This window comes from Desmodus rotundus, chromosome 3, assembly GCF_022682495.2.
Source record: "Desmodus rotundus isolate HL8 chromosome 3, HLdesRot8A.1, whole genome shotgun sequence".
NCBI classification, from domain to species: Eukaryota; Metazoa; Chordata; class Mammalia; order Chiroptera; family Phyllostomidae; genus Desmodus; species Desmodus rotundus.
In genome coordinates, this window is record NC_071389.1 from 153,722,061 (window position 1) to 153,749,742 (window position 27,682).

At 41.8% G+C, this 27,682-nt stretch overlaps 1 protein-coding gene and 1 pseudogene across 3 annotated transcripts; both read left to right on the forward strand.

Moving 5' to 3' along the window:
* The first annotated feature begins 397 nt into the window (after window positions 1-397).
* CERS5 (ceramide synthase 5) lies at window positions 398-27,628 on the forward strand. Of its 3 annotated transcripts, none has more exons than XM_053921501.2 (11): window positions 398-798; window positions 16,562-16,667; window positions 17,248-17,378; window positions 18,066-18,123; window positions 20,027-20,077; window positions 20,732-20,824; window positions 22,300-22,428; window positions 22,532-22,638; window positions 23,356-23,512; window positions 24,860-24,968; window positions 26,509-26,623. In XM_053921501.2, the coding sequence occupies exons 1-11, from the start codon at window positions 602-604 to the stop codon at window positions 26,514-26,516; spliced, it is 1,146 nt and encodes a 381-aa protein (XP_053777476.1). In that variant the 5' UTR covers window positions 398-601; the 3' UTR covers window positions 26,517-26,623. The 3 variants fall into 3 exon arrangements, with proteins under 3 accessions (XP_053777476.1, XP_053777475.1, XP_053777474.1); XM_053921500.1 differs by lacking the exon at window positions 24,860-24,968 and adding an exon at window positions 27,463-27,628 and having other exon boundaries at window positions 400-798; window positions 26,509-26,662; XM_053921499.2 differs by lacking the exon at window positions 24,860-24,968 and having other exon boundaries at window positions 401-798; window positions 26,509-27,386.
* Window positions 18,868-18,981, forward strand: LOC112318732 (small nucleolar RNA SNORA51; annotated as a pseudogene).
* Window positions 27,629-27,682: the final 54 nt, after the last annotated feature.

The following is a 27,682-nucleotide window of genomic DNA, read 5'->3' on the forward strand; positions in this document are numbered from 1 at the left end:
CTCTGATGGGGGGGGCAGGCCCGTCTGAGAGGGAGATGTAAACCCTAGTAAAAGAGGGGTTGAAAGTAGAAAGATGGGTAGGGCCTGACTGGGAGCGGCAACAGCTTTGAGTCAGCTGAGCTGAGAAAGAAACGTCCCCATTAGGGAGCTGGGCCTGAAATAAGGGGTGTGGCAGTAGTTGGATGGGCGAGAGAAGGTGAAGCGTGGCCGAAACCGGTAGCAAAAAAGGGCGGGACTAGAGGTGTGAGTCCTGTAGGGGTGGGGCCAGAGTTGGGTGAAGGCGGGGCGGGACGGGAGGGGGCGTGGCCCTAAGGCGGGATTGGGGCTGAGTGGGAGGCATGGGAAGGGGTGTGGCCGGGATTGGAAGGCGGGGTCCCAAGACCAGCTCCTGGGAATCTGCGGATAGGGAGGTGGGCGGGGAGGCCAGATGGGCGTTGAGGAGGCCCGGCTTAGCGGAGGAGGCTAGCTGAGACGTGCCGGGAACCAGAAGGGGCCGGAAGGGGGTGGCCGCCGGCCCGGCCCCGCCCCGGGGCTGCCTCCCCATGGGTTCCGTTGGCTGTGGCGGCTGCTGAGGTTGTGGCGGCCGCGGGGCGGGCGTAAGATGGCGACAGAGGCGGCGGGAGCCCTGGGCCTGCTGTGGGGCTGGCTGTGGAGCGAACGCTTCTGGATGCCCCAGAACGTGACCTGGGCCGACCTGGAGGGGCCGGGCGACGGCTACGGCTACCCGCAGGCCCGGCACATCCTCTCGGTGTTCCCTCTGGCGGCGGGCGTATTCTCCGTGAGGCTGCTCTTCGAGCGGTGAGAGCCGGCGAGCGAGCGGCGCGGGGGGCCGGGGGCGCGGGTCCGTGGAGCCGCCGCAGGGGAGAGGCCGAGGACCGGAAGCAGAACTGTAGGGAAAGTCCGGAAGCGGGGGACTGAGGCCGCCTGGGCCGCCGCGCGGGCTGTACGGAGGGTGTCCGAGGTGGTCACGAAACCTAGGCAAAGACAGTTGGGGCTTGGACAATGAAAGAGTGAGAGTCGAGGGGAGCGCCGGGCCCATTTAATTTTAGATCTCGGAGGTCGCTTGGGCGGGGGGCGTCTTATAGGCCTCCTCCCAACCTCCAAGGATTCTGCAGACCTGAGAGCTGCGGCCGAGAACCCGAAGCGAGGAACAGGAAAGGGGCCACGGCAACCCGAGCTAGTTGGGGCCATGGAAGCTGAAGGGTCAGCGCAAGATCCAGACGTTCCAAGCAAAAGGAGCGCGTTCAAAGGAATCTAAGATTTGTGAGGACACTGTAGTTTATGAGAGTTAAGTAGTTAGGCCCTAAACCTTGGTTTGTCAGTTCACGGATGTGTGTGTGTGTGTTTCAATAAATTCTGCCAGAGCCCGTAGGAGAGTTGAAATCTGGTAGGGGTAGGGTGTGGTGGAGCCGGAGGCTTTGGAAGTATGGAAAGGTGTCAGATTAGTTGAAGAACGGGCCTTGGAGGCCTGAGCTGGAAGGGGGAGTGGTCATCTTGAAGGAGGAGTGGTCATCTTGAAAGGATGGAGAACCGTCGGGCTTGTGAGAGAACTGTGTTGAACCAAACTTGGGAGTTCCCCAGAATCACAACATGCTTTGTTTGGCCATATATTGGAAAAAGTGATTTCACCTTTCTTTGAGTGACTGGATTGTATCTAACTGTCTCAGATAAAGATATTCACTAAGGACTTGATGTGGTGATTTTATAATGTGGACTTAAATAGCTGTGGGTGATTTTGGTCCAGGCTACTCAGACTCTGGAAAGGAGACTTCTTTCCACTAGGTCTCAGGTAATGAGGGGTGGCACTTTGACATCTTTTGTTCATTTGGCCTTCATCTAGAGCAGGAATGCCCTTTCTACAATGTTAGAGATAAAATAATCTCTTACTCTCTGGAAAATTAGTCTTACCTGTTTTGGATTACTTGTTTGATTTGCCTACTATTTAAGACACAAAATCTTTCAAAAAATACTTGTTATGTGTTCCCAGCTAGTCATTGATCCATTTATCCATAGTGTTCGTATATTGTCATCAAAGTGCTCTGCCAGACTTCCAGTGCAGAAATAAAGATGCTTTTAACTGAAACAGGTGAAATACACCTAAATGCTTTTTATGGGTGCAGTTTTTAAAGTATAGTCATTGTATGAATGTTACTGGGGTGCAGACACAAATCACTTTTCTCTCTTATGAGTAACCTAGATCCCGGTACTCTATTCTGGCATCAATATGAGGGCTGAAAAAAGAGAAAGACAGTGTAATGCTAAAAAGGAAAATACACAATTCAAGACCCCCCCAAAAAAGTTCATTGTCCCAGGAAAAGATTCTGTGCTTCTATAAATGTATATCAATATGAAAATTTCTGCACATTAGTGGCAAGAGGAAATAGCTTGTTGCTTATAAGCACCCATTTTATATAACCTTACATTATCTTTAGGTTTCCAAAGAGTTCCCCCAGATGGCTGAAGACTATATCCACTGGCAAAGCCACTGGAAAAGATCCTTTACCTGGGGGAATTCTATCTGAATGTTTCTATGGTGCTCCAATGTCAAGGGAATACGGGTGCTTGGGAATACTGAGCTGTAAGCATTCTAGTATGATATTTCTTGGCTAGCAAGGACGGGTACCTTGTTCATCTCATGTTTGATCTTAGGAAAGTTTAACCCTAGAAGCAGTCTTGCTATTTTGTTTCTCTTTTAAGACCTACTACTTTAGTTAGCAATAAAATTGACTGCTGAATTACCAGTTCCTCTTATTGTGCTGGTCTTCCATAAAGGTAATAAATAGAAGCTATTCTTAGAGTATAGTAAAAGATATATCAGAAATATTGATAGTGAGCCATCTTTGCTAATTTTCTCATTTCTCAAATCCCACTACTTAGTTTCTGGAAGTAATTCTGTAGTCATCATAGATTATAAGAGCTAGAATTCCAATCTCCTCTTACAGACAGATAAACTAAGTCTTAGAAATGTCCTGCTGCTTTTCAGAGGTTGCACGCTAGCACCACGATCTAGATTGTTGTCCCCAGCCCAGGGCTCCTGACACTGTTTAATGTGGCCATCTTTCCCTGTTCCTTAACCCCCTTTCAAGGGTTAAGATTTAACCTCTTGTTCCTAATATTCTAGGATTTAGAGAATAAATTGATGCTTATATTACTTTTTTTTTTAACGTTCATCTATTGAGTTGAGAGAGTGTCAGGAACGGGAAGGGGAGAGAGAAACATCACTTTGTTGTTCCACTTATTTATGCATTCATTGGTTGCTGCTTTTATGTGCCCTGACCAGAGATTGAACCTACAACCTTGGCGGACTGGGACGACACTAACCAACTAAGCTACCTGGCCAGTGCCATGTTCATCTTATGCTTGATTACTTACTATAATATGTTTTTGCTGAAGAATCTCAAAGCACACGAGGCCTTCTTTTGTGGGCCTCTGCTGACTGGTTGCCTTGTGATGGCTGGCAGCACCTTGCAGAATTGCCTTGGGTGTATCATATGGTCAGTAAATACTACTGACAGTTTGAGAAGGGTCCCCCTCATCTACCCAGCTGCCCAGAGGAGTAAACAGAGTCTAAATCTTCAATCTGAAATAGATTTTTGGCTGGATTGAGAGAGGCAGAACTATAATTCCTTTCTATTCTTAAATTTCACTATACTATATTTGAATGTTGGGCACCTTCCTATAGCTTCTCTCTTTCTCCCCTCTCCTATACATAAATTCATGCTACCCTGTACCTATCAAAAGAGAGATAAACTCTTCCTATATCTAAAAACTTCTTTTTAATATTATGTTGATGATTGAGATCTGAGGGAAAGAGTGGTTCAGGCTAGATCTGCTGTCTTACTTAAATCGGATCTTAAAGATAAGTTAAATTGTTTGAGATTTAACATCTAGTCCCTTGAGCACTTATTACTTGGGATCAAATAGGAGCTTGAGACTTAATATCGACACCATTAGAGTTATATAGGCTCATCTATTTTGAACATGGCATTGCAATAGGAGCTTTATATTGCCAGAAGAAAATTATTTTGTAAATTATACAGGAGACAGATTAAAACTCTCCTTGCTGCTCATTCATTATTCCCATCCCCTCTTCTCTCCTGTTACTTCCTATGCAGCCTCACTGGGATGTCTTAAGAACCTTTTCAATACCATTCTTTCTCAGCTGGGAGTGAACGTACTCATTTGCTGGCCTGTCATGTAACTGACAACAAGAGTAATGACTCATTTTGTGTGTGCGTGTGCACATTTCTTAACCGCTCATTTCATCTTCCTCTTGTAAACCTTGCTACCTCCGCTATATACTGCCTTTTGTTTTCCTGTTCTCTGCCACCTCCCGTAAGAAGAGGAAGAACTCTTTTTCCTCTTCCTGACAGGCCTGCTATCCCCCTCCTAGATCCTTTTCATGTCACCGCTTTGTGACCTGGTGTTAGTAGGTCCTCCAGACAGGGGAGAGAAGCTTTAGGAAGAATGGACATAGCTGCTGACTGGGCTGTAAGGGAGACTGCCCGTTCCACTGCATCCCTAAAGGTGTTCTGTTGGGCGTTATTGAATTGTAAATTACAGAATTAAATCAGGTTTGCAGATCCAGCAGAGCCAGATTGAAAAAGATGGTTACGTGACCCTGCCCTTATCTAAGAATCCACCTCTTAATAAACTCCAGATGGTCAGAAGCCTAACGTGCCCCTCCTCTCTGTGGCAAGGCTTTCTCCGGCCCTCTTTGTGTAGTGGGTGTTGATGCTCTACAGAAAACCCTGAGCACTGTCATGCCTGAGGTCAGGTTCCTGGCTTATCCCTGGAGACAATGTATTCACCACTGAAAAGAAACGTGTTAGATATTTTTGCTCTAGCCACTTCCTGAGTCAGAAACTAGGGTCTCCCAAATGGGTAAAGAGGAAATTCATGAAAGAGGAGGCAGCAAGTGAAATCTGTCCTGTCCTTATAGAGTGGGAAGGGAGAAATAATACCTATTTTGGCTTCCTCTCCAGAGGTATTTTTAGGCAGATGAAAGCTGCCTTCTAAAGAATTCACTGAGTTTTGAGTATTCTGTACCGAATCCACTCCTATTTTATCTTTGGGAAAGTTAATTGAGGTGTTAAAAGGAGCTAACCGTAATCACTTCTAACTAAAAAATAAAAATCTGAAACTAGTTTCCTTAGCTAGGAAGGCAGTTTTTCTAGATGTGAAGGCGAATTCTCTCTGAATCACTTAGAACTATTCTGTGTAGTACAGTAGCCACTAGCTAGTACAGTAGCTGCTAGCTTTGGGGAATTTCAAATGTGATTAGTCAGAACTGAGATGTGTTGTAAGTGTAAAATACATACTAGATTTCGAAGGCTTGGTGCAAAAAAAATAAAATATTTTAATTTTTAACACTGATTTTACAGATTGACATCATAGTGTTCTGGATATATCAGGTTAAACAAAGTGTATTATCAAAATTAATTTCACCTCTTTCTTTTTTACTTTTTAAAATGTGACTATAAGAAAATATAAAATTAGGTATGTGGCATGCATTGTATTTCTGTTGACCAGTGCTTCTGATTGTGGCTGAAACAAATATTAGTAACCAAGAAGAGAATTTTATAGATTCACATTTGATTCACTATTTTAGAACCAGAAGGTAATCAGTCCTAGGTATATCAAACTGTGAAAATAGGTCTTTATTAAAAAAACTGTAGTAAAAATGGGATTTCTAAAATGTAAATCATTTCATGATTCAAATAGTTATAGTCTATTTTGTGTAATCTTCTGTTGACAGTGCCTTTAGCCAAGCATTGCTCTGCAGTTTTGCTCTTCCGCGTATCTTCTCAGTTGAGTAGTTAATGATCTGTAAACAAACAAGTTTGTCAAGTAGTTAAGTATACATGGGCTCTGCACAGTCTTGGTAAGACAGAGAATAGTCACACTATTACATCTCTTCTCAAAATTATGGAGTTTCTGAAAAAGGGTATTCCTTGGAGTCTTTAGCTTTTAGTCAGTGTCAGCATTTGTAAGAACTCTCAATGAGAGGCACAGAAGGTCTCAAACTAAATCAGATTGCCAGATACTAAACTGCGTGCCACAGTAAAAAGGTGGGTAAGTCATGATGGCTACCCTCAGGAAGAGAGCAAGAAAAGCAGTGATTAAAATACAGTGTAATAAGTGTATGTACAGCCCTGACTGATGTGGCTCAGTGAGTTAGGCATTGTCCTGCAAACCAAAATGTTGCTGGTTTGATTCCTGGTCAGGGCACATGCCCGGGTTGGGGGCCAGGTCTCCTTTGAAGAGGCAACGAATCTGTTTCCCTCGCACAAAGATGTTTCCCTCTTTCCCTTTCTCCCTCCCTTCCCCTCTCTCTAAAAATAAATAAAATCTTTTAAAAAAATGTATTATAGCCCTGGCTGATGTGGCTCAGTGGATGGAGTGCCAGCCTGTGAACCAAAGAGCCGCAGGTTCGATTCTCCATCAGGCCACAAGCCTGGGTTTCAGGACAGGTCCCCAGTGTGGGGTGGGCGAGAGGCAACCACACATTGATGTTTCTCTCCCTCTCTTTCTCCCTCCTTTCCCCTCTCTCTAAAAATAAATAAAATCTTTTTTTTAAAATGCCCATTTAAGAACAAAAGTATGTACGAATGTATGTATGTAAAATACAGTGTAATAAATATATGAGAGTTTGGAGGAGGTGAATTTGATTCCTTTTAACAGTTGTTAACTAAAGTATAGGCTTAATGTCTCACTAATAAACACTTGTTTGTTGGACTATGAAGAATGGTAAAAACTTCTTGAGAAAGAGCTTTTTGTTAACCTTTTTTTCTAATCCACCTCTTGTTTGGCACACTTGAGTTTGCGTGTTTCTACTTTAAGCTAATGCATTAAGTTGCATAATCACTCATTCATTTAAAAATGATAAATATGGTTAATGAAAGAAATGTATGTATGTGGTTGGGAAAGGGAGGAATTCTTAAACAATGAGAGTCTCAGGAATCCTCAGCCATTTTCCATCCACACTTTGAGAACTGCTGCTCTGTAGCAAGTAAAATATTTACTAGCTACTGTGCAAAATAACTGCAATTTTGTCTTAAATCAGTTTGTGTCTGTCCGAAGCATTTGAACACACACAATCTAAGTAATTCTTATCTCAAGACCTAGTTCCCTTATAGAAAGGTGAGACTTAATGCACGTGCTGATTCTTTTTTCTTGTCAAAGTACCTACCAGTGGGTACATGAAATTGCACAGGATTAGTCATCTTAATTCTGTCAGGCCCTGTTATAGGTCTAAAGTGCGGATAACTTTGCTGCAAGGAGATAAAGAGTCAAGGATAGTCTAGTATAAATCCACATTGTGTCCCTTGTCATGGGTTAGAATAGTATGTGTCATAGAGGTCCTTTTCTTTCTAATCTGTTTCTGCTTTGTTAAAAGAACACATTTGCTATTTTAAAAAATAGTCCTCTAAAGAAAATGTAAAAATTACTTATGCACAGACAATGTAAGAAATACTGGATTTGGTATAGGTGTCTTTGACGAGGGCTGCACCTTGTACACAGGAAGCACATATGTGTACAATAATGTATACAACATATTTGCTTATACATAGCAAAAACCCTGTCCTCTTAAAAGTTACTCAGAAAAAAATACACTGACATGGATGCAAATGTGTATGGAATATACAAGGTAATGAAATGCTGGCAGTCACAAGCATATAAACAAATAGTGTTAGGGTAATTTAGAAATTCTTAAATAGTTTTTTGTTCTCTGTCTTCTTCATTCTTAAAAATTATTGAGGCTCCCAAAGGAGCTTTTGTTTGTGTGGGTTACATATACCTATCTGTTTTTCCATATTTGAAATTAAAATTGAGAAATTTAAGAAATGTGTTTCCTATTTCGTTAAAATAACAATAATAAACTTGCTACATGTTAACATAAATAAAATTTTTGAAAAATAATTATTTTCCAAAAGAAAACATATATAGTGAGAAGAACTGCATTGCTTTTACATTTTTGCAAATCTGTTTAATGTCTGGCTTAATAAAATAACTGGATTTACCTCAGTGGCTTCTGCATTCAGTCTCTTGTAACATGTTGTTTTGGTTGAAGTACGTAAATAAAAGCAAGCTTCACACAGATATGTCATGGAAAAAGGAAGTATTTTTCTTTCGTACTACACCAAAACACAACAAGTAGTGGTTTCTTCAAGGTTGGTTGTATTGTAGAGTCTGAAACCATATCAATGAGTATTTTATTCATGTCAAAATTCATTGGTCTATATTATACTTTGAATGAATGTTATGTATTGGTCATCTGAAAAATACTGGTCCACTGAGTTATATAGGTTTCCCAAATGTCATTGTAACTAATCATATCAGAAAAATCCTGAAGTAGTGTCAAGTCAAAGGTGGATATAAGTTCTCTAAAATTCTAATTTTCACTTGAAAGCTGAATTTTATCATTGGCAACAATGTTCATTTTTTTTAAGTGACAGGCTTATTTCATTCTCAGGAATCTTTGGGGGTTTTCAAGAAAATATTTTCTAAATACCTAGATCTAAATAACCTTAGTTTATCTGTTTGTCATTCAGTCAGGTAAAATTCGCATTCAATGAAAAACGGGTTTTTGTTCAGTGCACAACTCAGTCGGCCAGGTGCATTTCTTCAAGACAGCTGTGTGTGTACTTTGGTGCGCAGCAAAAGTGCTTTCTGTGTACTTCCCATTTTATCACAGAATACTTTTAAACAATGTTCTCAGTGGTTGAGATTAATACAATTAATCATTTGTATTTTTTCATCAAGGACATTCTTAAATGAAACTAGCTTTTTTTCTTTTTTAGCTAAGAGGACACAGCAAGGAATAATATAACTATTGGGTTGGCCAGAAAAGTCCATTACATGTTTTTCCGGACTTTGGCTCTAGTAGTGCTCAGTTGCCTTTAACGTCATTCAAAACAATTTTGTTAGATTGTACTGTGACAGCTGTCATACCACTGTGCATTTTTTTAAAAATTATCAAAATTGGTTAATTTTTGTGCAGCCGTTTTAATATTGAAGATGGAAGAAAATATGCAACATTTTTGGCATATTATGCTTTAGTATTTCAAGAATAGTAAAAATGCAACTGAAACACAGAAAAAAAAATTGTGCAGTGTATGGAGAGGGTGCTGTGACTGATCGAACATGTCAGAGTGGTTTGTGAAGTTTCTTAGTACAATTGACATTTTGGCCAAATGATTCTTTGCTGTGTGTCTCTTACACATCGGAAGACGTTTAACAGTGCCCCTGGCCTCTTCCTACTACAAGCCAATAGTGGAGATAGCTGACATACTCAAAATATCCAAATCAATAAAGTTATTGAAAATGAAAAATGTCTTTTTTTTTTTTTTTTACAGAAAAAACAAAAGGGACTTTTTGGCCAGCCCAGCACGACTGCAGTTTGGTTCCACTGCCTTTTCTGTGCTCAGAGGCTGTTAGTTGTGCCCACCATTGCTTTGCACTGTAATTGCAAATGTCAAGACAGTAACAAAGGCAAATAATGTCTTAATATTATATGAAAACAGTTTTGACTTTATGGGCCCCCAGAGAGTATCTCAGGAACCTCTGGGGGTTCTGTGGACCATCCTCTGCTGTAACTGAGTGAGATCCCCTAGGGTGAGTGTGCAGAGTAAGAAAAGAAGCTACACAGAACCAAGAGGAAACATCTTGTTTAGAAAAAGGCAAAGGAAAAAGAAACCCAAAAGGAGATAAGAGATATGACAGTTATAGAGTATTTGATCATAGTTAGCACTTAATAGGTATACTTAACTTGTCCCAGGCACAGTTCTAAGTGCTGAACTTAGAGACTTTATGAGGTAGGTAGATACTATGGTTACCCTCATTTTATGGATGAAAAACCTGAAGCATGGAGAAAGTTAAGTACCTTTTCCAAGGTGATTCAACTAGTCGTGCATTCCAAGCAGTCTAGCTGTACTGCCAGAGGGGCGGGAGGGTGCCGGGGTGGGAGGGACTAGAGAGGGTATGACAGTAAGGAAGCTAAGAAAAGAGCATTTCAAGAGGGAGGGCATGGTCAATAATACAGAATGGTGCTGGGGGGTCGAGTAAGATATAGGACTGAAAAACACCTATTTGATTTCACCATAAAAAGATCATTGACACCTTTGGCAAGACCAGCTTCAGTGAAGCGTAGGGACAGAAGCCAGATGAGAGAGGGAGGAGGGGTGAGGGATGAGTGGGAGTTAGAAGAGAAGTCAGGAGAGAACTTCGAGAACTTCCATTGTGAGATAGGAGAGAGCCAGGGGGCGTGAGGGACAGGGTGAGCCTTTGTCAGATGGGGAAAACTTCGGCATGTTTAAGGTCTGATGAGAAGAAACAAGTAGAGGGAGGGGGGATGAAGATAATAGGAGAAAAACCAAGAGAAATAAATACAATGAAATTTCTGATCAGTAAGCAAATGTTATCTAAAAGCACGATGTTTTAGATAGAGTGGTTCTGATGCAGAAAGTTGAAGGCATTCCCTTTTCTTAAACCCGATTCTTAAGAGTTGGCTATTTCCAATTCTTTCTTCCTCCTCATATCTTTCACTTCTGTAACTCATTACTATCTTTTAGAGCCTCCATTCTACTTACAGGAATTTCTTTGGCAAAGGCTACCAAAGACCTCCAAATGGCTAAATCCAGTGGGCACTGGAGTTTTACGTCGTTTGATAGGACTCCACCTCTGGCCTTCCTGTCCCCTAAATTCACCTTTTATGCTTGCTGTTTCCCAGGTCTCCGACCTTGGTTCTGTTTTCAGTTCATATTCTTCTCGTGTAGTCACATCTACCCCACGCATTTCTAGCTACCACCTACATTCTTATTCTCTCGCTCTCCATCTTTTTCTTTCTCAGATATGCACGTATCTCTTTCAAGGTCCTTTTCCAAGTTTATTTGCCTATTAGACAGTTCCATTTCAATGAGCCATTTCAGCATACACACAACTCATACATCACCCCCAAATTTGCTTTTCTTATCTTACTTTCTACTTGGTTTCCCAAACCAGAAACACGGCAGGCACACTTGACTCTTCTTTTGCCTCTTACATCTATTCAGTCACCAAGTCCTATCAGTTGTACCTCCTAAGCATCTCTTGAATCCATTCTTTCTATATCTGTAGCCGTAGTTCAATGCTTTATCACTTAAAGCATGGGTTTTTTACAATAGCCTTCAGTTGGTGACATTCTCTATTAATATACAGATCCATTCATCTCTTCTCTGCCCTGGTCTAAATTATTGGATAACTGTCAATAATAATTATCCAATAAATTATCCAATAATAAATTATGTTCAAGCTTTGCATAACATACAAGGCGACTGATCTGGCCCCTAACCACCTGTATAGTTTTTTTTCTTTTTTCACCTGTATAGTTTTTTTCTCCTGTCACTATTGCCACTGTCACCCCCAACTCCAATCCCCCCTTTTTTTTTTAAGATTTCATTTATTTATTTTTAGAGAGAGGGGAAGGGAGGGAGAAAGAGAGGGAGAGAAACATCAATCAGCTGCCTCAACCAGGGACTGAACCTGCAACCCGGGCATGTGCCCTGCCCAGGAATTGAACTGGCGACCTTTCACTTTGTGGGACGACGCCCAACCACCTGAGCCACACCAGTCAGGGCAACACTTTCCTTATCTCTCTGTTTTAGTACATGCTGTTCCCTCTGCCTGAATGTCCTTTGTATTCTCTTCCTCTCTTTCTATCTTGCAGAAGCCACTCTGGTTTTTAACGTCATTGATTTATTGGCAATTCAGTTGTTAAGGGAAGGGAAGGCACCTTTTTTAAAAATTGATTTTGAGGAGGGGAAAGAGAGAGAAACATTGATTTTTTTGTTACCGGAATCAACTAATGAATACGTAAATAAGTGTAACAACAAATCGATGTCTGTCTGTCCTGGGATTGAACCTGCAACGCTGGCATATTGGGACGACACTCTAACCAACCGAAGTACCCAGCCAGGACCTGAATCTGTTTTCTGTGGGACTCTGCATTTGCCTCTTAGGGGTACATATGTTTGAGGGGAGAACTTTCTAATGCTGCTATGTACTTAAGGATTAAATTCTCTAAATAGACCACATTTGGCCCTACGAAGCTATAGAATCATCTCAGCCGCGCTCTTTCTCCCCGGCGCCTGCCCCCACCCCGTGTGTGTCCGTGTGTCCATGTCTGTGTGTAGTGGGGAGCATCTCAGGCTCAGGTAATTTAGTTATTCAGTGCTCTTCACCTAATGATACGCCATCCTCAGTCTCTTTATTGTATTTTCCCCTTCATCCCATTCCCTATTTCATTTTCTCTGGTTATATTTTCTTTTTGTATATCAATTTTGACACTTTTTATTTTTCCAGAAATTGATCTAAGCTATTGCTTCCCAACTCAACCATGTTGCTGTACATGTAGAAGATAAAATTCGCATTGCATGATGGGGGGGCATGAGGCCAAGGCCGCAGGCCAAGGGTTTCTGGCTACTACAGGCTGCAGGGACCACCTTGAAAACTAAGAGCAGCATCTCAGCATAAGTATAACATCCCAGCTGAGAAGCTCGATCTAGATTTTCTAATATATTTGTGTAGTTCATATCCTTCAGTGACATTGCTTGATTCACAAAGACAGCAATGTTAGGATAGCCCCTGTCTTTGGTATGAAAAAGCAAAGTAGTAAGTCATTTCATCTTAATTAACCCAGGCTGAGGTCAGCTGCTGCCGTGTATCTGGAGGGCAGGGAAAGGGCAAATTGAAATGATCTCTCCAGAGCAGGACAGATGTATCACAATCAGGCGGGGTCACTAGACTCATGTTCCTGGAGTGGCAGGTAGAAAGGAGCCCCTGACGGTTATAGACCACTAAATGTTTACTTATGCAGACTTGAAGGCTGAGGGAAGTCTAATTTTACAAATTATTTTAAAAGTTGGGCAACAAATTGATGCTGGAGAGCACAGAAAGCCACAAGAGAAGTTTGACTTCTCAGGGTCATCCCGCACAGCAGTTTGCAGACTGTGTTGTCAGAAACACTTTATACTCTTCAAAACCATCCGGGACCCCGGAGCATTTCTGTTTATAGGAATAATGCCTATCAGTATGGACTGTTTTAGAAATTAAAATGAAAAATAATTTAATATATTACTAATTCACTTACAAATAATAAATTGATTTTATTATTAATATAACTAACACTCGATGAAGAATATTTGCCAAAACAAAAAAAAAAGTGAGCAGAATTGCATTATGTACATTTTTACAAGCCTCTCTCATACCTGGCAGCTGTATTCTCATGTCAGCATCTGCATTGTCTATGGCATCTTGTCCCATCACCTGTGGGAGATCCCGCTGTACACTCGTGAGAGAGTCAGAGAGACAGTATTATTATGAAGCTACAGAATTATTGAGAGAATAGACGTAAGCTTACAGACCTCCTGAGAGGGTCTCTCAGGCCTCGGGGAGCCTCCAGAGCGCACTTCGAAAAGTGCCAGTTTTGCAGCAAGGATGAATGCCAGGCTCTTTATCTGGAGTTTTACTAACCTGTTTTATAAATTATACTAAATGCCAGATAAATGGTATAGAATAAGTTCAAACATGATTAAGTTTGAACTTCTTCAAAGTACTATGGCAATTTAAAATAATTTCACTTTCTTCATGAAGGTAATTCATTAAATGCATAAATAAGTCTTATGTATTTACTTGTTTTATCACAGAAAAATGCTTTTCCACCATAAGTCCTTACTATTGGTTTTGGGATTCATGCCTAAAATAGACGCCCAATAAATATTTGTCAAATAAATTTTCTTAGGGTCTGTACAGCTGTAACAGACCCGATGCTGCCAATAGCTTTATGCCTTTCATTGAACTCTGTGGACTAATGAAGGCAGGACGTGAGCTAATGACTCTGTAGGAATATTAAGTCCACTCCAAGTTACAGGTAATTAAAAAATTATCTTGGCTTCACCCAGGTGAGCAGGGCACAAAAATCCTCTCTGTCCCTTTGTACAAAAGAAGATTTCTTGCTCTTCTTGCCTTCTGCCAGAGGAACTATCAGGGTACCCAGACTGAACTATCAGTTTCTAGTAAAATAATAACCACTGCCTTTTACTGAATGCTTACTAAGTGTCAGGGACTGCACTAGGCATGCATATCATGTTATTTCGTCTGTAAAATGAGCTTCCACAGTATCTCTTAGCTGTTACAATCTGCCCAACTCTAGGACCTTGAATCACCTGACTGCTTCTGGATTGAGGAAGAGACCTCCATCAGGGTGTAAGAGTAAGAATTGAAAAGGCTGTTTTTTGTTTCTGCATCTACCTGTTCATACCATTAATGCAGATGAGAGGAGATGGAGGAGACAGCGAGAGATGATTCAGTGCTTTTATCTCTGATGTGGCACCACCTGAAAAGCAGAGAATGGCCGCCTTAATTACTCTGCTGGGTGCTCATCAGTCCTGGGTCCAAACTGAGCTCATGGAGCAGGGTGGAAATCACTGGGCCTCTCTTTGTTGGGTACTGAACGATGCCTGAGCACAAAACCTTGGTAAATACAAAAGCATATTCTCTGTGTGTTCTGTGTTCACGGGTTTAAATGTGAGTGGGGTTTTTGAGTATTTGTACCCAGACTAATATACCAGGAAACATAAATTAAAGTATGTACTAGCATTGGCCTTTGAATGAAACTTTTGTACCACCTGTATAACAGAGAGGAGAGAATGAGTTACTTTGTGCTCTGAATAAATGTTTCCCCATGGCTCGGGAACTTTGGCGATAAGGGTAAAAATTTTCACAGAAGAATATAAACAGAGTTTCTTATTCTTAGTCCCTCCCTTAGAGATAAATTCTGAATTCAAATGCAGACCATGAAAATAGGTCACGAGCACTCCCATCTTCGGCCTGCCCATCATAATTTTATTGTGGGACTCCCGAAGATGCCAAGGAGCTAAAATTGGTTTTGACTTATTCTCAAACTGACTACATGGAGTTTTTCGTAGAGCTGATTGATGCTCACAAAAACCTATGGTTGTGAAGAGGCAGATCTTTCTTGAAGAACCAAGGAATAGTTTTTCAATTCTCAAATATCCAAAAGTTAGGAATTAATTACAATCCATGATAACACTATATAATCTTAGACAGAAAAAAACTAATAAATCACCTCATATAACCCCTTCTTTTAGAGATGATAAAGCCTTGCAAGACTCAAGTGACTTGGCCACATTTATGATTTATTAGTAGTATAGTCTAGGACTGGGTTTTTTTAATGTTTTTCTTAAGATTTTATTTATTTACTTTTAGAGAGAGGGGGAGAGTGGGAGAAAGAGAGAAGCATTGATGTGAGAGAGATACATCAGTGGGTTGCCTCTCGCACAATCCCATCTGGGGACCGAGCCCACAACCCAGGCGTGTGCCCTGACTGGCACTCCAACCAGCGACCTGCTTTTTGGTTCGCAGGCCAGCGCTTAATCCACTGAGCCACGCCAGCCAGCCCCTTATTTCTTCTAAGTATTTCAGTAATCTTTTTATTAGGCATGACCATTACCCAGGATATTTATATTTAGGAAGAGCTCAGCCTCATTTTTACTTTTCCCTGCAATTAAGATCTTTCTGACCCTGGCCAGGTAGCTCAGTTGGTTCGAGCATCATCACAATACACCAAGGTTGCGGGTTCAATCCCAAGTCAGGGCACATAGAAGAATCAAACAATGAATGCATAGATAAGTTCAACAACAAATGGATGTCTATCTGTCTGTCTCTCTTCCCCTCTTTCTAAAAATCAATTTAAAAAAAGAGCTTCCTGATCTTTTGAGGTAAGGAAAACTACCATTTATTAAGCACCTCCCTTGTTCCAGGTTCTTCATATGTTAGTTCATTGAATACTTACAAGATTCTTCTAACATGTTTTTTAAAGGTTTTATTTATTTCTAGAGAGAGGGGCAGGGAAGGAGAATGAGAGGGAGAGAAACATCTATGTGTGGCTGCCTTTTGCATGCCTCTCACTGGGGGCCCGGCCTGCAACCCAGGCATATGCCCTGACTGGGAATCCAACCAGCTACCCTTTGGTTCAGAGGCCTGCACGCAATCCCCTGAGCTACACAAGCCAGGGCAGATTCTTCTAACAATGTATTGGTCCTGTGAATCACCTGGGGGTCTTATTAACAAAGATTTTGATTTTGCAGGTCTGGGATGGGGCTCAAGTTCTGCATTCCTAAAAAGCTTCCAGGAGAAGCCAATAATGCTTTTGATCTGTGGACCTTACATTGAGTAGCAAAGATGTTGGTTGAACTGAGGCTTACAGAGATTAACTAAACTGCCCAAGTTCATGCAGGCAGTAAATGGTAGACTAGTGATTTGATCTAGGTCTTTCTGGCTTTAAAGCTCAAGATGTGATAAGAGAAGCCACAGAAAAGCTTATGGTCCAATATTTCTTAAACAGGTCACGTCTCAAGTGGGCAGTGACAGATTGCAGAATGAAATCAAACAGTCCTAGCTCCAGCCAAGTGTTTCCCCTTTCCCCTCTCACCACTCCCCTAATCAAGACTTTCCTTCGTGCCGAGCAAACCATATTTAGATTGGGCTTTCTCCACTACAGGTTTATTGCCAAACCCTGTGCACTCCATGTTGGCATCCAGGACAGTGGTCCTTATGAGGCTCAACCCAATGCCATCCTTGAAAAGGTGTTCATATCTATTACCAAGGTAAGTGGGCAAAAAACCAGAAGATTTATATGAGGGGTTGCTCTTTGGGGCAAGGGAGGATAGAGGACGGGTATCCGCAAGGGTAAGGCTAGGATGGGATGATCTTCCACATTTAGGTGGTCATTACATCTGTGAAGAGAACTTTATCTTCTCAGGAACATACCCCTGGGCCAGGATGTAATTTGAGTGCACATACATTGGAGTTGTAGGCCCAGCAGTCACCACCACCCCATGCTCCCCAGACACACCATGTCTTAATTTGGTTTTTCCCTGTCCAGCTTTTGTCAGTACCTAATTGCATAATTAAGATGGGAACTGATAGCCATTGCAGTTTGGGTTTTTAATATTTTTTTTACTCGGCTTAGGCTGGAGGGAGAAGACCACACAAGGATGTGTATAGGTGAGTGGTAAAGGTCCTTACTGTGTGAAATAGTACTTCTTACTAAAGATGACTTTTGAGACGAAACCTGGAAAGATAAACATCACTTGGGCCACTGTAGTTTGCCACTCAGCTGGTCAAAAGGATTTAATGAGAGGTTTGAAGAAAAAGGTATGTTCTGACTGGCCCATACCTCTGCAGTACCCTGACGAGAAAAGGCTGGAGGGCCTGTCAAAGCAACTGGACTGGGACATGCGAAAAATCCAGTGCTGGTTTCGCCATCGGAGGAATCAGGACAAGCCCCCAACGCTCACTAAATTCTGTGAAAGCATGTAGGTGTGCAGAGGGCGGTGGGGAGTGAGGAGAAGGGTGGGGTATGACTGGGCTGAGGTTTTCTTTTGGAAATCACTTCTCTTGTTAGCACAACCGTTGATGAAAGGGAGGGGCTAACTCAGTTTATTACAGTCAGGAAGAAGAGAGCTGGAAGACTGGTCACCCTTAGTTTCTTAGACATACTTGCCACTAAGTTAGATGTAGTTTCATTTTGTTCCTCTTTCCCAAATAGATTGGGAGTGAATTCCTTCACGTAGGTAGACATGCACTGCCCACGCTCGTACACCTTGAGAACAATAGTACCAGCTTGTTCTAAATGGACATTTTGGTGAGAAGCATCCCTTTTCTGGACAACTATACTTCATTTCACTGGGTTTTACTAATTCCCCTCTGGACACAGAGCACAGAACATTGTTGGGCAAAAGAACATAATAGGCTCTGTCATCAGGGAGTCTGATATGGAAGAAAAGTTGTTGAAAGCCATATACACTTGTGGAAATCTATTTTAAACAGAGGCTGAGAGATGTCGCTGTCTTTTTGGCTTTTGAGGTAACAGTATTTGTCCCTATTCTGGGGACTTATCTTCTTTCTCACCAGTAACTTTCTTATCCCCAAATCTGCTATCTTCTTTAGCCTCAAAGAGTTTTTGAGTGAGTGTTCATCTAACCTCTACTCTGCCCATCCAGGTGGAGATTCACTTTTTATTTATGTATATTCTGCTACGGAATTAGATTTCTTTGGTCGGTGAGTATCAACTTTCTCTGGTCTTCTCTTGGGTTCTAATCATGTCTGTATCTCTGGAGATGACTTAAATACTGTTAGGTCTCTATTTTTCCCTTTTTCTCTGTGATGCCTGTAGCCCAGGTTTATGTGTTAAGTGCTTGCCTTCTGTCTGGGGCCTGACTTCCATAACCTCATAACTCTACTGTTTCTCCCCTAAATAACGCTAGGAATAATTAGTGCTGATTTAATCAGCATAACACATAATGGTTTGCAGAGCACTAGACAAAAAATCCTGTCCTTCCAAGGAGGAGACAGTTACAGAAATGGAATCAGTAACCCTTTAAAGTGGGTAAACAGGTATAATTCTTCCTTTTCAGTCAGTTGTCAGAGTCAAAGAATTTCAGGCTTTTTGGTTTCTGATTCTATATTTGTTTGTTTGTTTTTATCACAGCACCAGCCTATTTTTCTAAATGATATCATTAAGGCTTCAAAATACATGAAGCAAAAAGATGTAGAATTGAAGGATGAGGATAGACAAATACACAATCATCCTTGAAGATTTTAATACTCTTCTGTGTAATTGACTAAATCACTAGACAAAAAATGCCACTAAGGATATAGTTTTCAACAACACAGTCAACCCATTTGACCCCATTGACACTTACAGAACAGTACACCAACAGCTGAAGAACATATATATAATTTTCCAGTGCACATGGAACGTCAACTAAGATAGACCATGTGGTAGGCCATAAAATAAATCTTGGCCTCCCGGTGCTTACCACACCTGTACAGAAAGAGGGGGCACAGTAGACCCACCCCACGTACACCTCGGCCTGGACCCTTTGCCTGGTCTGTATTGTGAATGGAGGGACATGGAGAACGAACGAATGAATAAATCTCAGTAAATCTTAAAATACTGAAATCTTACAGAATGTGTTCTCTGATCATAATGGGATTAAATTAGAAGTCAGTAATAATAAGATATCCAGGTAATATTTGGAAGTTAAACAATTCTGCTACACAATCCATGGATCAAACAAGAATTCACAAGGGAAATTTTTAAATACTTAGAATTGGATGATGCTGAAAATACAACATGCCAGAGACTGTGGGGTGCAGCTAAAGCATGCTTAGAGGGAAATTTATAACTTTAAATGTTTATGTTAGGAAAAAATAAAGCTTTAAAAATCAGCGATCTAAGTTTCCATTTTAAAGTCTGGAAAAAAGAAGAGCAAAGCAAACCCAAAGTAAGTTAAAGGAAAGAAGTAATAAAAAAATAAGCAAAAATTAATGAAATAGGAATTAGACAAACAATGGAAACAACTAATAAAGCCAAACGTTGGTTCTTCAAAAGGTTTGATTACAATTGATAAACCCCTAGAAAAATGAGAAAACAAATTATTGATATCAGAGAGTAAAAGGGATTATCACTACAGATCTTGTAGACATTGAAAGGATAATAAGACACCAATATGAACAATTTAATAGTAATAAATCAACCACTTAGATGAAATGGACAAATTCCTTTAAGGACATAATTGAAAATCCATTAGAAGTTACTACTCTTGACTTTTGAATCTCTGACATGGAGATCTTTCTCTTGGTTATCAGATGGAATCACTGTCTTCCTGCCTTCCTATCTACAATACAGCCTGGGTGGTGATGCTTTCAAAAACTATCCTAGAGTTCTTCCTGCTCTTATTTACCTCAAAGCATGATTTTTCTATTTGTACTAACACTTTAAGATCTATAGGAAAAGTCGAGCAATTTATTTACCCTTAAGGATTTCTAAATTCTCTCAGGATCGATTCCTTTTTCTTTCCCATCTCCCTGTTCCCCTTGTATCATAGTGAGGGGGGATTATATAGGTGAGCCAGGGGAGAATCCAGAAAACTGACCTGGATTATTTGTTTTCTCTTAGTCAGCTTGGTTTTGGGACACGCGACAGTGCTGGCATAGTTACCCGTACCAGGTAGGATCTGAACCCTTTCAAGACAGGGCCCTTACACGTGTGTGTAAAGTGGGATCGGGCAGAGTGCCGTCACAGAGCAGATGGCACATTTCTTTGGTATTCTTACGGGTTTAGGGGTTGAGTTTTCTTTGACTAATATTTTCAGGGTATCTATTTGTGGGGCCCCCATTGCTGTGAAATTTTTGTTCTAGTTCCCCATTATATTCACCTTAATTGGGCTGGAAAGAAAAGCAGCTTACTGGCATTAGTGAGCTGCTTTCTGGTTCAGGTGTCCCTTTTAAATCAAAGGTAACTTGGAGTCCCCTTAATCCATGCTAGAAAAGTGTCAGCAGGCTGCTAACAGGGTGGAAGAAGGGAAGGCCTGAGTGTATTTAATCTCTCAAAAAGTACTAATTGTTTGATCATGCTATGGTATGTGTTAACTTTATCTGATCTCTAAAAGGTGAGAGCTAAATGTATGTGAAAGGGCAGAGGGAGGAGGTTTAAGTTGCTCTACCAACCCAAAGCCTGTGAGCTCCTGCAGGTCCTGTAAGATGATGGGGATGAAAGATGTCTAATAATTTTGGGTATTGGTCCTCCAAGGCAGAGAAGGTTGCAGAGATAGAATGAATCTTTGACTAGCTGGTATTCTAACTACTTCTTTCTTTCTTCCAGCCTCTCACAAGTGGACTTTATTACTATTATATCATGGAATTGGCCTTTTATTGGTCTCTTATGTTTTCTCAGTTTACAGACATTAAAAGAAAGGTAAGGACACTGGCTCCCTCGATTTCCTAACTTATTATAGCCGCCTTCCTAGCAGCTACCATTCCACCATTGTGATGGATTCGCTGTCCTGACTGGGACTACAAAAGAGGGAGCAAGTAGGTTTGATGGGAACATTAGCTCTTTGTAGTGTTCTCAGAAATGAGACTTGACTAATGAAGAAGTATACTTGAGGCATTCAGGGCAGCTAGGATGGGAACAATTAGCAAACTAAGCACACCCTTTTCTTCATTTTTCTCCGAGGTCCTTACATGTATAAGGCTCAGGAAACTAGTCAGAACTTAGGGATGGCAAGTCATGATCTAGGACAAGCCCTGAGTCCATAAAGGCTAAATCTGGCTTTTGCTTGACATTAGGGACCCTTGTTCTCTCTCTTCTTTCCCTTCTTGGTGACCCCACTTACGCAAAGAATTTTAGCTGGAAGAGGTTTTAGATTATTTTGTTTATCCTTTTCTTGCTATTGGAAATGAATTGTTTGTTTGTTTTTTAAGATTTTATTTATTTATTTCTAGAGAGGGGAAAGGAGAAAGAAAGAGAGGGAGAGAAACATCAGTGTGTGGTTGCCTCTCACCCACCCTGCATTGGGGACCTGGCCCACAACCCAGGCATGTGCCCTGACTGGGAATCAAACTGGAAACCCTTTGGTTCACAGGCCCGTGCTCAGTCCACTGAGTCACACCAGCCAGGGCTGAATTAAGTTTTTTATAAGCAGACATAATCTTCACCTCTTATTATTGTCCATTTGATATAATGTAGTGTCATCAGCTCTAACCCTAATTCATTACTAACTTGTGGTTATTTGGGGTGAGGAAAACCAAAGTTAGCATTTATGGGAATGGACTCAGACTCATCTGGATTGTTAGTTGTTGTGTTACCTAAAAGCTTGATACTCATTTCAGATGCCCTTCACTCGCCTATGGTCAGGAGACACGGGTCCCCTTATTAAGATTTTATTTTAATACATGATACAAATATAAAAGGTTTGTAATATATGTATAGGTTTGAAAACACACTAAAATGTATACTTGTGAACCCATCCCCAACTCAAAAACTAGAATATACCATTGTATTTCTTTCATCCTTATGTGTCTGACCCAAATTTACCTATTTCTCCCACCCTCTGTCCCTAACTGGACTGAGAAATATTTATTGGACTGAGTGTTTATTATCTCTGATAACTCAGGTATTTAGAGATTTCTCCAGATGTAACTTAGGCATTGGAATCCAAGATGAAATTAGAGCTTTAAACATGCTTTGAGGTATATTAACATAGATTATGGGTCAGTCAGTAATGTAGAAAGTTTGGGTCAAATGCTAGGCACCTTCCTAATGGAGAGTTTAAGCACAACGGAACTTCTAAGGGTGGGATAAGATAGAGAAAAACTCAGGGCACTGAGCTGGCTGGCATCCCTAGGGCCTTGCCTATGCCTGCCCTATCTACTTCCATTCCTTCCTAGGACTTCCTGATCATGTTTGTGCATCACTTGGCCACCATCACGCTCATCACCTTCTCGTATATCAACAACATGGTTCGGGTCGGAACTCTGGTCATGTGTCTGCATGATGCCTCAGACTTCTTGCTGGAGGTAAGACCCAATCTCTTATTTCCTCACTATTCCCCACTTTCTCTCCTTTTCTTCTTGAGAACGGGCTTTCTCCTCAACTCAGTTCCTACCTTCCCTCCTCCAGGCAGCCAAGCTGGCCAATTATGCCAAGTATCAGCGTCTCTGTGACACCCTTTTTGTGATCTTCAGTGCTGTTTTTATGGTCACTCGTCTAGGGATCTATCCATCCTGGTAAGTGTTAGGGCTGTGGAGCTGTGGTAGGTGTGTAGCTAATGATACCGTCTGTCAGCTTAGGAAGTAGACCACCAAGAACCTGATTGCCCCGCTTTTTCCTTGATCTAACCTGACCTTTATGGGCTCTCACAAGACCTCAGTTCCCTTGCATAATATTTCCAGTGAGGCGTGAGCCAGACTCAGAGCATCCAGCTCAGCTGGCTGTGACTTTCCTGGCTCATCTCTAAAGAACAGTTCTCATTTTATGCCTGAGTAATTCCTTTGCTCTCTTTTGTGCTGATTACGAAATTCTTAGGCTCTTCTTCCTTGTTTTCCTGCTCTGTACCCTCTCCCCCACCTTGACCAACACACACACACACACACACACTTCTCACTTCTACACTGACTACTCGATAGTACAAAGTCAGCAACTCTGTGGGTTGGAGATCATGCTTCGTCTGAGGGAATCAGCTACCAACTTTTTTTTTTTTTTGATTGATTGATTTTTAGAAAGAGAGAGGAAGGGAGGGAGATAGATATCTTCCCTGTCCCTAAAAAATAAAACACTTCATAGGTTCCCTTTCCTTATTCTTTTCTCACTGTGGGTGAATATCCATGGAACTTCAACTGAGAGAAGGTGTAGGAAGCACAGGTTCTGCTTCCCAGGGAACTCAGCTTCAGCCTTATCTGCCTGGCTTTGACTCTAGAACCTGACCATTGGTCTCCCTCTTCTAGGATTCTGAACACAACCCTCTTTGAGAGTTGGGAGATGATTGGGCCCTATCCCTCCTGGTGGCTCTTCAATGGCCTTCTCCTGACCCTACAGGTTCTGCATGTCATCTGGTCCTACCTGATTGCAAGAATTGCTTTCAAAGCCTTGATCCGAGGAAAGGTCAGTGTTAGAGATGGCTTCTTTCTTCGGGGCTGGGTGGAAAGACTGGTATTACTCAACAGGCCTTCTCTCTCAGCCTAGCCTGGTGAGCCCCATCTACACAAGCAGACCCAGCAAAAAGCCTAGGGATCAGAGTTTTCATCTTTTCTATAAGTTTGAGTATTTAGCCTTTTAGGACATGACCTAGATGTAAGAAGAAGAATCTTCCTTCTTCTTGTGCCTGAGAGATGACTGTTGTTAAATAATGAACAGGATTAAGTTCTAGAGGTGGCCTCAGCCATTTGCTACCCCTTACCTACTTCAGTGGATTTCATATTTTTGTTTTTTAGCTGGCCTTTTATCTTTTTTTCTTCATTTCTTCTTAAGTTTTATTTATTTTATTATTTTTATATTTTTATTTATTTATTTATTTTTAGAGAGAGTTACTTATTTATTTATTTTAAAGTTTTATTCATTTTTAGAGAAGGGGAAATTCAGTGTGTGAGAGAAACATCGATCGGTCGCCTCTTGCACGCTCTCATCCGGGGACCTGTGCTGCATCCCACGCGTGTGCCCTGACTAGGAATCAAACCAGTGACCTTTCAGTTGGTGGGATGATGCCCAACCCATGAGCCACACCAGTCTGGGCTATTTTTTTTTTTTTTTCAATTTATTGATTTTAGAGAGAGAGAAACATCAATTTGTTGTTCCACTTATTCATGCATTCATTGGGTGATTCTTGTATGTGTCCTGACCAGGGATCGAACATAAAACTTGGCATATCTGGATGATACTATAACCAACTGAGCTACCGGGCCAGGGCAGGAGCCTTTTTTCAAAGGCTCTGCAAATCATATGCAGAGCTCCAAGATAAAAACTAACAGTTGCCTGGGGAGTAGTATTGGTTCACAAGCCTCCCCCAAACGACTGCATTCTGGTGTTCAGGATATGGTTTGCGTAAGGGAATAAGTACTGGCCTCACCTAACTGTTGCATGAGGTGAGGGTCCTAAGTGAGATGGGTATTTAGGGTTTCAAATACCCATTTTATGCTTAAAGCCCAAAAGCACAAAGAAAGGTGTCATTTCATGACAAAATTCATTAAGTAAATCCAAGTTCTGAAGCAGTCAGGCTTTAATTAGCCCAAGGGCTGGCATTCAGCCTTCCGTAATACAGAATCCCAAGGGAGAGGAGCTCTGCTAGAGGATACACCGACTCTAGGACAAAGGGATGGAATGTTATCTGGGCATGTATGACCTCTGTCTGTTCCTTACAGCTGCGATTGGTTACAGAACTTGCACAGTGTGCCTGCACATCTTGCTGTAGCTACTGGACATCTCTTCTCCCCCCTGCTTTTCTTTCCTGCCCAGGTGACTTATCCAGGAAGGATTACACCCAGACTCTGTACTCTCCACTCTTTTCTCACCTCCTTCCTTTTTTCTATGCCTGGTGGGAGCTGGACGGTTTCATCTCTCGCATGTAAGTGTATCTGTGCTTCTAGTATTCAGTGAAGCCATGTCTGTCTGAATGTGTTTCTCTTCCTTCCTGCTTTCCTTTCTGTTCCCATGTTGTCTGAAAGCATGCCCTTCTCTCCTGACCTGTGGGATCATTGTTGACTACAGTTCAAATTGCCAGATTTTCCTAAATGGAGGCAAGAATGGAGTCTACTCTATTTTTTCCTTTCTGTTTTTCTTCCCTCCTGCCCCACCCCTTTGAGACTCCCTTTACCTCAGATCTAGACACACTGTCAGAAATTTCCTAAAGATCAGGCAATCAATTAGTTATTTGAGTTCAGAGATCAACGGCTTTTAATAGAATCTTAGAGTTAACCAAAGCAAGTGCCCCCCTTCTTAGAAACAATTATAGTTTTGTTTTCTTCTCACCCCCCTTCTCTCATTTATTTTAAAAACAGCACATATTTATTATCCTTCACTTCTGGAGGTCAGACGTCTGACATAGGTCTCACTGGGTTTCTCTCTTTTACTTTTATGGTCCGTTGCAGAGAATTTGAAATACTTTGCTTGATATGTAGGATAATTTAAATTTGAAAACACTACTCTAATCCAGATTCTTTTTTTTTTTAAAGATTTTATTTATTTTTAGAGAGAGGGGGAGAGGGGTGAAAGAGAGGGAGAGAAACATCAATGTGTGGTTGCCTCATGCACTCCCTACTGGGGACCTGGCCTGCAACCCAGGTATGTGCCCTGACTGGGAATTGAACCAATGAGCCTTTAGTTCAGAGGCTGGTGCTTAATCCACTGAGCCATACCAGCCAGGGCTAATCCAAATTCTTCATTTGAAAGTATAAACAAAAAAGCTGAGGTTAAGCAGTAAAGATTCACAAATCGTAGCATGACTGGGACTGGGACTCCTCTCTGACCACTGATCCACTTTTCACCATGTGGATCTTTTCACCATGGGGCTGCCAAAGTTACACAAGAGAAGTGATCCTGCTCCTGGGAAAAGGAAGGAGATTGGAGAAATGGTGTCATAGGATATTGATAGTTGAGCCCAGAAAGAATAGAACTACTGAAAAAGGCCTCATATGGATCACCTTTGGAGACAGCAAAACTTAGGATGACCTATATGAATAACTGCAGTGGCCACCGCCACCAGAAGATAGACGCAATGATGACAGCCATACACGTTATTTACGTTGACCTTTTCTGTTTTTTGAGATGGAAGGGGAGAAAGGATGTCTGGAGTGTCCCTCAAACCTAAATCAGGAATCAGTGAAGGATTTCAGCTCTCTTAGACTGGTCCTGAAACATACACCCCTCAACCAAAGTAGCTACTTGTTTCATAGAGAACAAAAGCAGAGATGATGAGAGAGAAGCCCAGGAAGCAGGCAAAGGCTACAGCAGTAGCCATGGTCCAGGTAATATTTTGAGTCAGGTGCCGCCAGAAAGTAGGCCAAATCGGGAACAGTGCCCACACATGGGCTCTGTGGGGTTCGTCTCTCTCACGCTTCCAGAAGTTCTGTCCTCACTTTTTCCTCCTTTGGCCCAATCCCACCTAGGTGTCTAAGGACGATCGCAGTGATGTGGAAAGCAGCTCAGAGGAGGAAGAAATGACCTCCAACACAAAAAGCCCCTGTAGCAGCAGCTCCAGCAATGGTGCCAATCGGGTGAACGGGCACATGGGAGGCAGCTACTGGGCGGAAGAGTAGAACGGTTGGTATGAGGACTTCGGCACACGTGGACTTGTAGGGCCACTGGCAGCCTACTCCTCTTGGGCCTCCCCACACCTACACTCTTGTGACTAGGGGTCTGCAGGGCACCGAGGAGAATCAAAGAAGCAAATATTTTCACTTTTTAAAAAACTCTGCCATTTTGTATTTAATAGCCTCCCAGGTTCTTTCAATAATATTATTTGCTTGTGTGTTTGTGTGTGTGCATGTGCACCTATGCACATGCATTAGTGTCATTGCCTGGGTTAGGGCACAATTCTGAACTGGGACCACTAGGCCTTGCCTGGTCCCCTTTGAACCCACCTCACTCCCAGATTGGGCTGCATCTTGAAATATGCTGGCTCTGGACTCTCCCCTCCCTTGTTGCCCATGACTCTTGAGGCTCTGGCCATCTGATGGAACAGCCAAGTTCAGCTACCTGTTTCTGCACTGTTCTTCCTTCGGAGCTGGAATATTTCACATAAAGTTGTGTAGAAACTGACAACCATGGATGACTGGCCAGGATTGCTGTACCCCTAGCTAGATCCCCTTCCTACCACCTGGTAGTGACTGGGACAGCTGCTGATACCCTGCTCTTTACTCAGTGGTACGCAGGGAGTGGGGGGTGGGAGAGGGTGAGCTGAGGGCTGGAGGACAACAGCTACTGGGTAAGCTGTTAACGGTTTATACTATTGTTTACTCCTTGTGATTAAAGTGCTTCAACCCTCCTCTGCTATCTCAAACTCTTTAGTGACTCTATCCCCAATTCCCTGAATCCATAAGCTAATTAAGAATTTTTTTCAGGTCTGATGCTAGAAGCCGTTGGACACCAAATTTTTCCTTTCTGTGCATGCTGGGAAGAGAGTGCTACATTTTAGGACTTTATGTTTTAAGAAAAAGTAAACATGTATAGTGGTCACAAGAAATAATGCTGAGCAAATAAAAGCATGTACATCACTAAACCAACAAAGACTTTGGTTGCAGAGCTAAGACACCTTTAGTTAGATACCTGTGTTCCCCATTT

Bases quoted from the DNA above. Each gene is read 5' to 3' on its own strand.
- CERS5 (XM_053921500.1), top strand. From the start codon at position 602: ATGGCGACAGAGGCGGCGGGAGCCCTGGGCCTGCTGTGGGGCTGGCTG. The intron at 18,124-20,026 runs GTGAGTATCAAC...GTTTTCTCTTAG, and splicing joins GAATTAGATTTCTTTGGTCG to TCAGCTTGGTTTTGGGACAC. The intron at 20,825-22,299 runs GTAAGGACACTG...ATTCCTTCCTAG, and splicing joins TTACAGACATTAAAAGAAAG to GACTTCCTGATCATGTTTGT.